Source organism: Haliaeetus albicilla, chromosome 11 (assembly GCF_947461875.1).
Source record: "Haliaeetus albicilla chromosome 11, bHalAlb1.1, whole genome shotgun sequence".
Classification (NCBI taxonomy): Eukaryota; Metazoa; Chordata; class Aves; order Accipitriformes; family Accipitridae; genus Haliaeetus; species Haliaeetus albicilla.
In genome coordinates, this window is record NC_091493.1 from 2190798 (window position 1) to 2204403 (window position 13606).

General features: G+C 44.3%; 1 protein-coding gene across 7 annotated transcripts in view; it reads left to right on the forward strand.

The window, feature by feature from the left end:
* LOC104313229 (collagen alpha-1(XIII) chain) overlaps nt 1-12901 on the forward strand; it is a 63824-nt gene extending 50923 nt beyond the window's left edge. For all 7 annotated transcript variants that reach the window (XM_069795796.1, XM_069795799.1, XM_069795794.1 and 4 more), the window contains 6 exons: nt 1119-1172; nt 1463-1516; nt 2297-2332; nt 6495-6581; nt 10899-10937; nt 12495-12901. In XM_069795796.1, coding sequence (XP_069651897.1) covers nt 1119-1172; nt 1463-1516; nt 2297-2332; nt 6495-6581; nt 10899-10937; nt 12495-12497 — 273 coding nt within the window. In that variant the 3' untranslated portion in view covers nt 12498-12901. The remainder of the gene's footprint in view (nt 1-1118; nt 1173-1462; nt 1517-2296; nt 2333-6494; nt 6582-10898; nt 10938-12494) is intronic.
* The last annotated feature ends 705 nt before the right edge of the window (nt 12902-13606 follow it).

Consider the following 13606-nt stretch of genomic DNA (forward strand, 5'->3'; position numbering starts at 1 on the left):
TGTTCTTCCTAGAAGGCAGGTAATGGGCCTCAAAAGTATCCCTTTATCAAGGCTCCGTGAAGATCAATACCTAAATGGTTAGCAGAGTTCTTGCCAATCTAAAAGTATGTGGTGATGTAGGGTTAGGAAGGTAACTGCCTATCTATACGATGTAGTTATGTGGGTGTACTACACACTGCAAATTTGAAGGCTGTATTTTATCTAGACTGCAGAATGTGGTCTGGGAGAGCTGTAAGAGACCCTCCAGCAGGGAACACTCCACAACAAGTTCAAGGACTCTGTATAGAGTTGAAAGTGCCCGATTTCTTAGCCAGAAGACTATTGCCTAACTGCTGTATTGCCCACATGAAAGATCAACTTTGATCGGGTTAATTTCCCAAAGCCCAAGCAAGTCTTAACAGCACTGGGAAGCGAGTTTGGTATGCTAGTGGGAGATGGCCCCTGTGTCAAAGGGTTAGCAAAAAGACTGGGTTTTCCTGTTAGCATGACTGAGAGCCTGGTGGAGCGACATAAATAGCAAAAAGGGAACAGAGGGACTGGGACTGAATGATGCCCCTCTTAGTTTGCATCTGTGTATGCATGCATCTGCATTCATCTCTGCAGCATGGTGTCTTTCAACTTGCATGACTGACTGGCTGCCTGCCACCAAGTAACCAAACTCTTTCATTTTTGCTCAACTCAGCTGACTCCGGGCGGGGGGAAAGAAAATAAGGAAATAAAGAAAAGAAAATTGCTTATCATCTAAATGGCCTTTATTCTGCTACAGCTTTCAGCCTTGTCTGATATAAACTAGAGAGAAAAAATTCCCTCCTGTGGAACTGGTAGAAATGCCTGCTGTAACAGTTGTCAAGAGATAGCTTCAAAATTAAAAATAAGGCTCTGTAAAATGGTGCTGGTGTGATCTAATGTAGCAGTTCCCATGTTGTTCAAATTGCCTATAACAACTACTTCAAATCCATCGCCACCAACACTGAAAGCTGTAGTGGTGCTAGATGCCTTCCATCACCAGACTGTCCTTCCCAGCTGTGCTTTTTCCTAAAGGAGCAGCAGTGTCTCCTGGCTTTAGTGAGGCCCTAGAGGGAAAACGTCCTGATGTGTTTTCCTTCCTACAACTATAGGGTACTCCAGGACCAGTTGGGGTTTCGGGACCAGCAGGACCAAAAGGAGAAAGGGTGAGTTTGCTTCAGAACTGACCAATGCTCTGTAACTTCTTTGAAGCTACCACAGCTCTCTGGGATGGAGAAGCTCTAGGTTTTTCTAGAGCTGGAACTGCTCTCTCTTTGTGCATATAAGACCCTCAGCTGGGCCTCTTTGATTTCTGAGTATCTCATCCTTGGGGTTTTTGGGTGCTTTGAAATGTGTTCTTTACTTTTCTTCTATAGTGTTGCTGCAGCCACTGCTGTGCTGCCTGTTTATACTGCATAGGAATGTAACAATTTTTACTCTTTTGTCTCTGTTTCAGGGCAGTAAAGGAGATCCTGGAGTTGTAGGACCAATGGGGCCAGCAGGGCTTCCTGTAAGTATGGAAGTACTCGGGATTTGTTATCTACAGTGCTTGTTTCCTGGCTGATGGCTTAAGATGCTACTGTAATACAGCATTTGCAATTTCAGCTAGGTTAGGTGTTAAAGAACCGAAGTTACACACTTATGTACACTACGGGAACAACAGAAAGAGCTTGATAACTTCAGAGCAATGATTCAGAATGAGGTGGATGAAGCTGAAGGGAAACTTAATTTACCTTGGTCCTCGAACTACCAAAAGAAGCTGCATGGCACTCCCAGGATACGTATCTTAGTCCAAAATGCTGCTTTTGAGCACATCTGCTCTGTTTACCTCTCCACAGCTTGGGTGCCTGCCTTCCACTTGCCTGAGAGGGCCCTGTCTTGTCATTGCAGTGACAAATGCTGTCTTCAGCGAGGTTACTTCCACTGTTTGGGATTATTTTTTGCAAAGTAGGGCCCGTGTCGGAATGCCAGTTTTATGTAATCATGGAGCTGCTTTGTTGTTTAACCAAAAAAGGAAGTTTGCTGCTTTTTTCAAGGACTGCATTCTCTAAACCAGTTCGGTTTTTATCTGAAGAACCCTTGGAGCAGTAGTAGTGGTGTTACAACCTGGATGGTCTAATGGAGGTGAAGAGGAGGTTGTCTGCTGGAAAAGTTAGTTATTTTTTTTACCATCGAGCAATTGGTACAAATGGAAAAAACAAACTTCTGGGCACACATTCTTCTTTTTAAGCGGGACTACAATGGGACCTACTTGTTTTAAAATCTTTCTTTTTGTGTTGATGTATTTCAGGGTTTACAAGGTCTACCTGGTGACAAAGGAATCCGGGTAAGTTACCAGGCAAACTTCTTGTATTTAGTTACTAACATCTTCACACAGTGATAGACTGGTTAACTCCTGAGCAACCTCAAGTAGCCAGCATGTAATTCTGTCTGCTAGACCTTCATATAAGTAACTTTACAAACTTGTATTTTAGAAGGTGATACCTGTAGCTCATATAATCACCTGGGACATTGTGGTACATCTATCTGAAAGCTATAGGAGGGATTTTCTAGTGTGTTCATTGTTGTCATAGCCCTGTTCTCACTGAAGCACAGGACTTTACGTGTAGTAGACTTCGGCCAACGTGGCATACTTTAGGAAATCCTGCTTATCTATTTACTGATGTGTGTAGGGATTCCCATGAGAATTAACTGAGGTGAAGCCAGCAAATCTTACTATGTTACTTTTAAATTCCCCCTGAAGTGTGAAAAGGAAAGTTGCCCTCTAGCAAATGAACCTCTAGAGAATTTGGAAGATGGAAATTTGGAAAAGATAAATTAAATTGGCCTACTTTAAGAATCAGACGTGAAGTCTCCTCAGGCATTGTCCTGAATGGATGGGATGATGAAGAGTTGGGTCAAAACCAATAATGTGAATGGCTGCTTTTCTGTCATACCACCTGTGTTATAGAAAGATAAACATTACTAAAAAGTGCATGTTGAGAAGCTCCTTGCTTTTTCATCAGGTTTTCCACAACGTAAGGAATTTCTTGCCTGTTAAGGCTCTAAATCTTTTTAACAAAAACAGTTGAGAGATATAGTTGAGCATCATTTATATTTAGAAATATAAATGACTTCTGGATTAGAGTCTTTGTAAGATTACAATTGTATAGATATGTCAAGTAGTTCAGTATAGTACATGTGTATGTCTTTATGCATGTACTCACACATACACCTTCTCTTCCTAAGAGACTGGTATCACCTAAGTTTATCTGAAAATGTAAAGTTTTATAGTGCATGTGCCCGTATGGTGATTTTATTATATGAATTTGCTTTTGATACATAGTGAGTGTTCTCTGTCCTTTATTGCAATGTATTTCTGACCTTACTCTGCACAGAATGGGCAGTTTTGGAAAGCAGTAGCCAATTGGCATCTTAAACTAGGGGAGAAAGGTCCAAGTTTCATGAGAGCTCCAAAGTTCTCCCCTTTTTTAATCATTGCATTTCTGGCTTTGCTTCTTAACTTCCTCTTCATTAAGACGTGTTTTGTTTTGTTTGTATGGCTTCTAAACAAAAAATAACTTTAACAGAACTCCTAGACTTTTTCAGTTGTTTTTTAAACTGGGTATTTTATTTAAAAGAAGGATCTTTCATTAGCTGTAGATAGGATTTCTCTGAGCTCTTGCATAAAAGCAAATGAAAACTGGGAGAAACGGCACCTCCTTGTAGAGGATGAGCTGGAAAGCATGAGTGGGAAGTTTTGCTGGCCCCTTGAAGCATGCATGCACTTTGCCTTGCTGCAACCATTATTCTGAAATGAAAAAGTGTGAGAAAACTTGAGACTGTAAATGGACAAGTGCAGTATCCTTGCGGGTGGGATCTTAGAAAATACCACTTTTCCCACTGAGTCTTTATACAGGGGCTTCCTCTTACTCCTGCCCCTCTTCAAAAATTGTGAACAGGTCACTACTACTTACAGGAGTTAAACAGCACAGTTTTGGTGAGTCCCCTCTATACAGCTGTTTTGTCTGAATGCCTCCATCCCTTTCTAGAGACGTCTGACAAGTACCGTTTAGCAGAACTGGATACAGTGCCGGTTCCCCAGGGTTTGCTCTGCAGCCCAGTATCCCCAGCTGAGTGCTAGGTCTCCCCTGCAGTGGGACACACAGCTTCTGTGTCAGAACCTCCTCAGAAGTGCGGGACAGTCTCTCCCAACTGCTGGCAAAACTATGGCACTTCAGCCAGGAGACTTTAAAATGAACAAGAAACCTGTGAAACGAAAAAGAGAAGGCAACACTCCACTTCTGACCTGTTCCACGGGGGGCTGGGATACAACACCCGCCTCTTTGGAAGTGGGACATGTATTCATTTGAAATGCTTCTTTTCTGTTTAGGCAGCAGCAGTATGCAATGGCACTTTAATATGAAGATTTTCAGTGTTGAGCACATTAAAAATGAGGATCCCCTTTGTTAAGCTCCCAAATAATTTGCCAAAATCCTCTGTTACTTTAGGCAGAGCAGTGCTTTTTAAATCCCAGAAACGGTCCTGCTGCCCTTTGTTTGGAGTGGGAGATCAGCATAGGTGGGCCTGGGGACAGGCAGAGACAGTATTGTGGCACTAGATAGCAATGGGAACAGATGGCCTTTCAAGTAACCCAGCTGAAAAAGTGTAAACCCTGAACTTGTGGTATGAAGCTGATATCTTCACTGTTATTTTAATGCCTGTGGTTTTTTTTTCTTGTGTGTATGTGCGTCTTCCTCGCTCCTACAGGTCCACCTTTGTCCCCTTTATCCCTTCCTCCTCTTCTGCCTTTCTTCCTGATTCCTTCCTCCTTCCTCCAGAGCAACCCATGCCACATTTTCCTGGATTATCCTCTCTGTTCCAGTGCTTGGTTCTGGGTGACTTATCCTCATTGCCTCTCCTCTCCCATCCATTTCTCTTGCCAGCTTTGGGTTTAACACTTTTTTTTTTTTTTTTTTTAAAGAAAAAACAGCAACCTGTGCTGTCTGATTTTATCCCTTAATTCCTTTAACCCTCCCCACAAGGACCCTATATTCAATTCCCTGTGCAGCAGCCCCTTCCCCTGTTTTATGCTCAGCAGCTTTGAGAATTTCCTCTGTTATACAGAAAGATTTGGTGTAGATATAACGGGCAAATACCCACACTATACCCTGCCCTGGCTGACCTGCTATGGGTGGGATGATGCCAAGGGGCAACAGGGCATCTAGGCATTCCCTCAGCCCCTTTTGCAGCTGGCTTTCATTGACTGAATGCTGCCCCTCCATAAAAGAGCATTCCTCCCCTTTGGTTATGATTTTTTTAATTTGTGTCCCCCCGCTGCTCCAGCTCTGGTGTAACTCAACCTGGAGCCTGTGGAATATCAAACCACTGTAAGAATCGTACCTTCCTGGGGTATGTTGGTGCTGCTAAATAAGAGGGCCAGGGCCAGGTCGCTGCCCTGTGGCCGTATTGCTTAGGACTAGTCCCTCGTCTAACAGGTATTTTGGGGGGAGCACTACCCAGAGCATCCCAAAGGACAACCAGGCTCTGCACGCTGTCTGGTCCAAGTACTTCAGTCTCTGGCCCTTTTCTATTTAGCAATGTTGATGCACCCCAGTGCACAAACCACTTCAGGCACAAGCAAGCACACTTGTTCTAGTTAAAGCTTTGCTGTTCTTGGATATGGAAGTAATTTTACACCCTAAAAGGAACAAGACCCCCCTGCCCCCCCCCCCCCCCCCCAGCTTTTAAGGAAAAGTTGGCAAGCCCTGGTGGCAAACACAGTGCTCATTAAGCAGTTTAAGGGAAAACTTCTAAAAACACTCCTATGTGTGAGAATTTCTTTTAAGAATGAGAATTCAGAGGGGTGAGAAGAGTACAATCAACACGGGGAGTCTGGCCCAGCAATGCCTTCCTGCTACAGCAGGAGAGCCTGCTTGGGGTCTGCTGCAGGTCTTATCATCTCAGGCACTAGGCATCTAGATGCTACCCCAGAGCTCCTGTGGCAGAGGAGGGACCCTCCCAGGCACCTGGAGATTGAGATGAGGTGGCAAGCTGCTGGCCACAGAGGTGTTTCCCATCCTGGGAGTCTGGGGTCAGCCAGTTCTCAGAAGGTGCCTCTCTCTCTGAATGTATACTATACTGAATGTACAGGAAGCCCAGAGAAGTAGACTCCTAATGATGGTACTGACGGAGGAGGAGTGGTGCTCTGCTGGCTGACCATAGGCCTGTCCAGAAAGCTCAGAGGCACTTGTAATCCCTTTGATGCAGAGCCCTTACATCTGTCAGTGTGGGATTTTAGCAATGGCCGATGTGTTTATGCAGCTAAGTAATGGTTAGTAGCTCCACACGTTGTTTTTCACTTAACATCTCAAAGAGAGATTTCTCTTCTTTTAAAATGTTTCCTAAATGTTTATCCTTTTTTAAACTATCACTGACATTTGTTTGAAATGGATGATCCTAAAGCTTTTGTGTATTCTTTTTTTCTTGGACTAAACTATTATTTACAGGGGGAGAGGGGCAAGAAAGGCTCTAGAGGGTCTAAAGGGGATAAGGGAGACCAAGGAGCGCCTGGATTAGATGCACCCTGTCCGTTGGTATGTTCTGTTCACATCAAATGTATTGTTTTAAGATTTGTTGATTGGGAAGAAAGAAGGAAATCATAACATAAATAATGGTCTTGCAAAAGTACAACACTCGGATAAGGCCCAGCCTGGTTCCCACTGCAGTCTATGGCAAAGCTGCTTTCTTCAGTGGGGAACCACTGATCCTTTGAGCAATCAGGCCATTGGGTGACCATGGTTATATTCCTTCCTCTTCCGGAGCTCACAAAGGTTTGGGGTACATGGGGATGACCCCATGTGCTGGGAGCCCAGGGCTTTCTCCTTTGTGGATAGAGCCCTGTGTCTCCTTTGCTGCTAGTTATGGCTCTTCTCTGGAAATGTTTAATGTCATCATGTCTACGTAATGGCAAAACCTGAATGCTGTTTTTCTTGCCTTGGAATAACGGCCAGCTGATGTGATCACCTGAGAGCGACACAGGGCACTCAAGCTGCATTACCCAGAGGGAAAACAAATCTCAGTCATTTTAAATGGGATATGTTTCTGTCAAAATATATTGTCTGTAAATCTAGACAAATGAATAAATATAGGAATATGTATACATTTTTCATCTAAACTCATACGCTGCAGCGAACACTGCCAAAAATCTGTAGTACTGCCATAAATCCCAGGAGTACTTGTGGACCATGCATCTAGAAATCCAGCTGCTGGGTTTCCTAGTGAGGATAGGAAGAATGGGTGATTTCAGAAGGGAGGAAACACCATTCCCATCCTCTCAGATTTAACTCAGAGAAGTACCTCCTGACTCGTAGATTATAGAAAACCAGAAAGGAAACTGCAACTACTGATTACGCAGACAAAACTAAACCCGAAAACACGGGCCATCTGTATTCTGGGTATGCAGCAGAGTGCCCTGCGACAGTCCCAGTGGGGGACTCAGCCTCTCCTCCCGTGACATGGAGGTGTCTGGCATTAACTGAAATAACGATAGTGGTTGATTTCATAAACAGGGTCTCCGAGGTTTTAAAGGCGAGAAGGGTGAGCCGGGGTTACCTGGGCTGGACGGCCTGGATGCCCCATGCCCATTGGTATGGCGTACCTTCCCTTTCCTGCATGCTAGTTTGCTTTTTGTATCTTGGTTGTTATCTTCTGATACCTCCGAATAGCTGCATGCCCTAGAAACACCTGGCAATTCCTTCCTTACCTATCTCCATCCTACCTTCCTCGCGCTGCTGTTGTCAGAAACAGGCCCTTCCCTTCGTGCTATGATTCACAGCTGCTGTCAGCATTACTTTGTGGCATGAGGAAAAATGTAGTGGCAATGCAAATTTATTTACAACTGCTTCAATTCTTCCTTTGCCTTCACTTTGAGAACTTTCAGTAGACTAACGTATGAAGACCTGCCTCCACACTGGCTTGGCTTTCTAGCAAGGAGCTGCAATGCTCATGTCCTTCATTAACTCCATTTTTAAGTGCTTGTATGTGGCTAGCACAGCCTGACACCACTCTGTATCACCTCAGTCACCCTATACATTAAGGTGACTGAAAAAAATAGTTATCCTGTTAACAAGGCCATGTGAAACACATTAACTGGACACTTATCTCCCTCAATTCCTGCTAGACAATTCTGATTTGTGAGTCTCCCCAGAAGTCAAAATGGTACCCATACCATCCAAGAAACTTGAATTTGGAATTGCCTGTTTACTGATACCCATCTTATTCAAGCATTAAAGGATGATTATTGTATTAGTGCCTCATCTAACCCAACTATTGTAGGACAAAGGTGTTCAGGAACACTTTACCTCAACTGATTTGTAAGTGTGCCATTAAACATCACCAAGGTATTAACTTACTCTGAGATTTTCTGGAAATGCAGCATTCAGGTGAGGTTTTTGCTCCCTACAGCAGTCTAGACAATTCTGTAATACACTGAAACTTGTACTCCCCTGCCCTTCCAGCCCCCATTTGGCATGACTAGGTTTGCTTTATTGCTCACTTAAAGGTGTTTGATGCCATTTACAAGGGATGGAGTATCAGTTAGTTCAACTAGCTGGAAAAACGTGTCCCAAAGAAAAAAGCCACATTTAGTTGGGAAGGTTTTCTTAGTTTCCTGAGGAAACTAGCCCTGAAATTGCCATTAAAAGCCTTTGTTATTTGACCTTTGTGAAGAGCTAACACTAGTCTTCCTTCCAGCATTCCCTCCTTTCTGCGCTGCCATTGTCTCTTTGGGGCAGTGACTATAACGGTGACCACTTGCAAAGTCTCAGTTGCTGCTCTGTAAATTCTTGGTAACAGACAGAAACTCTTCTGCCAGTCCCACAGGTGGGATAATACCTGGCCAGAACAGTCCACAAAGGAGAAAAAACACTGAGCTGTGTGTTTCGCCTCCCACTGATAATAGCCAGGTTTTTATGGAATAAGTTTTGGCTTGAATAAGGCACCTAATTACACAGGCACAAGGATTCTACCAGTGTCCTGGTAGACTACCTTTCTTTTTTTTTATCTCTGCTGTCAGTTAGGATTGAGCCCGCATAGCCATGTTAGAACGTACACTTCTTTCCATAGCTATTTTTCTTAAGGGAAACTTGCCAGAAAATCTGGTGAAATACAGATGCCATTATTTTTTTATATATAGTGTGCTGGCATGCAGGCTAGCTTGGGAACGTGAATAAGCATGGGTTTTGATCCAACTAGGTTAAAAGCTTAGCATCCAGCTGACACATCCATGTGTGTAACTTATAGAGGCTGTGAACTAATGCTTTACAAATCTGAGATATGTGGAAGGAGATACGTGGTACTAATAAGCATGTCGCATTTCCGTTCTCAGCAAATTCGCCTGCAACAAACACTTCCTTGTGACCCTGGTCTTCCTTTGATCCCTAAGCTATAACTCTCTGGCCTCCCATTCCTTCATACACCTAACTTCCCATCTCCTCCTGCAATGCACTACACCAGTCATTCCTACCACCACCAGTGTACCAATGGGAACGCCACAATTTACCCAGTCATTAACCTGTAACTCAGTATTTCCACATAGTGGGAGGGAGGGGGAGGAAGTATCACAAGGAGACCGCAGTCTAAAAAATGCAATCGAAAAGCAATATGGTTGTAGCATCATGGCAACGTTCATTTCATCAGTCCCTTGAAAGTGCATCTCCTTTAAATAGTTTATTTCTCAGTATACTACTATGCATTTGCTTTTCTGTTTGGTTTTTTTTCCTTTCCCCGTCTCAAATGGGATGACATGCACTGCAGATTTCTCACGCAGTACTTGAAGAAGTGAGAACTGAGTCATTTGAATGAAGAAACATGCCTGCATCGTGCATTGTACAATTTCACTCCCTGAACCCACGAACCTGACACACACACACACAGCAGAAGTATTTGACTTCTCATGCAGAGGTGTATCTCCTTACATCTGACTTTATGTCCTGCTCAAGAGCACCTTATCATTGACATGATTTCCTGTTTTCTCACATCAAATAGGGCTGCACTGAGATGAAATTAATGGCAGTAATTCACAAAAGCATTTCCCAACCATATGGTCTCAGCCCTTGAAGTATCCAGCCTTCTTCAACATTAAAAAAAAAATCACACGCCCACCTTGGGATGTGTAGCACAAGACTTTGGGGCTGCAGAAGTGCCAGGGGATTTTTGCAGAACTCTCAGTGACTTTATTGAGGCAAAAGCCCCCTCTCAGGGAGTCAGCCGAGGCATCCTCAAGCAGCACAGGGTCTGCCCAGCTGTTTGCCTTCCTAATTTTCCTGGAGCTGGATCTTCTTGGAGGCAAGAGGGGACAGCTGGGCAACCTCTCACACAATAAAGCAAACCCTTTAACAAACAGGGCAGAAAGGAAGTGGAGGTTTTTTCCAGACCCTCTTCAGGACCCAAGGTTAGTGCTGCCTCTGGGGTTTGCTTTATAACCACAGCATTACAGAGTCAAGCCTGAGGACACAGAGCAGCCATCTCGCGCTTTCCACTGCCAACTTCCTGCAGTATTTTTCTGGCTGAATGGGACCTCCTGTGTTCCCCCCTTCCTTCAGCGAAGCCTGACTAAACACCTTCCTCAGTGAAGAATGAGAACAGGCCTATGGACCTCCTGTACATAAGTTCCTTGCATAGCCTGCAGGCAACCCCCCTCTTCAGCCCCAGCCCTTGCTTCAAGCTACACTGGTTATGTCAGCCAGAAGTCTGGGTCACTCCAAAGGGGTGAGGAATATCTTTCAGACTATTCCTCCAGCCCTGGTTCAGACTGTTTGTTGCAGCTGTAGTAGTTAACCCACTCCTTCTTTCCTCGATCGCTGCACTATTTTCTGTGTCCTGAACTGCTATTTCATCCATCTTTTTTGCAGGGGGAAGACGGCCTTCCAGTTCAAGGCTGCTGGAATAAGGTAAGATAATCCTGGAAAGTTGTGACTGTGCTGAGCTGGCAATGCTACAGGTCCTGCTCTTGTTTTTCAATGAGTCTGGCTAAGAGCAAAAGCGGTGTGGAGGCATGCATGGGATTTCCAGGGCTGTACCCCTGAAAAGCAGCAAGCAAGACTCTCCCTTGTTTGTTGTCGTGGTTTAACCCCAGCCAGCAACTAAGCACCACACAGCTGCTCACTCACTTCCCTCCCACCTGGTGGGATGGGGGAGAAAATCGGGGGGAAAAAGTAAAACTTGTGGGTTGAGATAAGAGCAGTTTAGTAGCACAGAAAGGAAGAAGCTAATAATGATAATAATAATGATAATAAAATGACAATAATAATAAAAAAAGGCTTGGAACAAGCAAGTGATGCACAATGCAATTGCTCACTACTTGCCGACTGATGCCCAGTTAGTCCGTGAGCAGTGATCCCCCCAGGCCAACTCCCCCCAGTTTATATACTGGGCATGATGTCACATGGTATGGAATACCCCTTTGGCCAGTTTGGGTCAGCTGTCCTGGCTGTGTCCCCTCCCAACTTCTTGTGCCCCTCCAGCCTTCTTGCTGGCTGGGCATGAGAAGCTGAAAAGTCCTTGACTTAGTCTAAACATTACTCAGCAACAACTGAAAACATCAGTGTGTTATGGACATTACTAAAACCAAAACATAACAGTATACCAGCTACTAGGAAGAAAATTAACTCTATCGCAGCCGAAACCAGGACATTTATGTATTGCTGTTTAGCTTTATGGGCTAAAAAGGAGAGAATTGTATTTGTGGCCTTTGAGCTGCCTGGCCTTGAAGTGCTCTAACACTTGCATAAAGATTAGCGTTCCACCTAGTCAGCTCTGTCACCAGAGGCTGGGAGCTGGCATACCCCAGGTAACCTGGGTGCCACGGGAGGCTGGTGGGAGCGGGGCAGAGGTTCACGGCTTGCTTTCAGCAGAGTGAATGAGCCGTGGCTCAGTGCCCCTGCACACCCCTGCCGGGCTCTTGGCACTAGACCAGACCCTCCAGTTCTCCCGCTGAGGGGTGGCCTGGCAGCTGGGCTGCAGTGCTGGGCTTGGGGCAGGCCCTTCTCCGAGGGAACGGGCTCGTTTGATCAATTCTGGGCTAGCACTGAAGGGCGGGTGTAAGTACCTGTCCCCTCCGCTCTCCCTTTATTTCTGATGGTTCAGCTGCCTCAGGAGTCCCCTTCTGAGGTTCCCGTAGACCCCTCTGCCACTCCTCAGGGTCTAGCCCGCCTTCAGTACCTGCTGTGTGCATTAATGCCAAGTACTCAAGCCACAGTGGTAGGAAGAAGGTGGGCGTAGAGAGTCAGCCCGGACTGACCGTCCCATCCTCACTGCCCAGGGAGGTGAAAAGGATCTCTGCTGAGATCCAGCACCATTTCTTTTCATCCTGGAGACCCCAGAGCCAGCTTCCCTAACGCTGTCCCACTGTCCTTGCATCCCATGAAGCGGTCCTTCCCCCTGGCTGAGCTGTCACTAACAATTGTTAGTGAATTGTCACTAACACCTGTTTGTGTTTTCTTTTGCAGTGATGATTCTAACCCTGGACTGGCCTGTGTGTGTTACTGTACATAGAATATTTATTTTTATACAGTGTTCTTCTCTGAAATGCCAAAAGTTACGCATTTTTACAAATTATCAAAAAGCTGCATATTTTTTTGTACAGAAAATACTAGATCTCCCTTCTTCCCCATTTGTCAGTTCTCTGTATAATTCTATGTCTGCATTATGCTTGTTTTGTCATGGAGTACAGCTGTAATATTTACATGGTATTTGTGCACACGTGATGAATATAGGAACTTAATAAATTATTGCATTAAAAGTGCCCAAAGGAACTGCCCTGTATAGATTTAAAGGTCATTTTCATTTTTCAAGCTGGAATCATTCAAGAATATTTTGAAATATTATGTATTTTTTATTAAACTGAAATATTAACAATTCTGTTGTGACTAAATTAAGGCATTGCTGAAAAACCTCACAGTAGCCACTGTACCCTGGGAACGTAGAGATTCCGTGATTAACAATTATCAAACAAGGTCTGTTTCTTGATCAGATTCAGACAGCCAAGCGCAGCTTCCCGCCAGCTCCTCTAGAAGCTGCTCCTTGGCTGGGCAGGAATGGTAACACCTTCCACAAGAGCTGTGGAGTTAGCACGTACGAAGAGAATTTCTTAGTCTCTTGCCTCTGGCTAAAATAGAGCACCTCCCATGAGCTGGAAGTAATAGTAAATAAAAATAAAATTGAGCACCTCCCATGAGCTGGAATAACTCTCATGAGAAGGAGCCCTGGTCAGCAAGGAATTCTGACATCTTTCTAAATTGTAGGCCTGCAAGTAGCTCAATTAAAGCCTCATTTAAAATAAAGCATATGGCAGAATACATCGATGATATCCTGATGAATGTTTATTAGATAAATCAATCCACATGGCTTTTTTAAATGTTAACCAAAGGTCGCATGCAAATTTGCAGAGCAGTGTCGTTGTAATTTGCATATGTACATCTTAATTATCCTTCTTGACCTACCTTCGTTAATGTCCAAGTCTAAACTACCCATCAAGAAAAATTATACTATCAGACTAAAGTGAACATCACAATATACTTTTCTTAGAAAATGAGCAAAGGAGTGGAAGCCTAAATCTGTT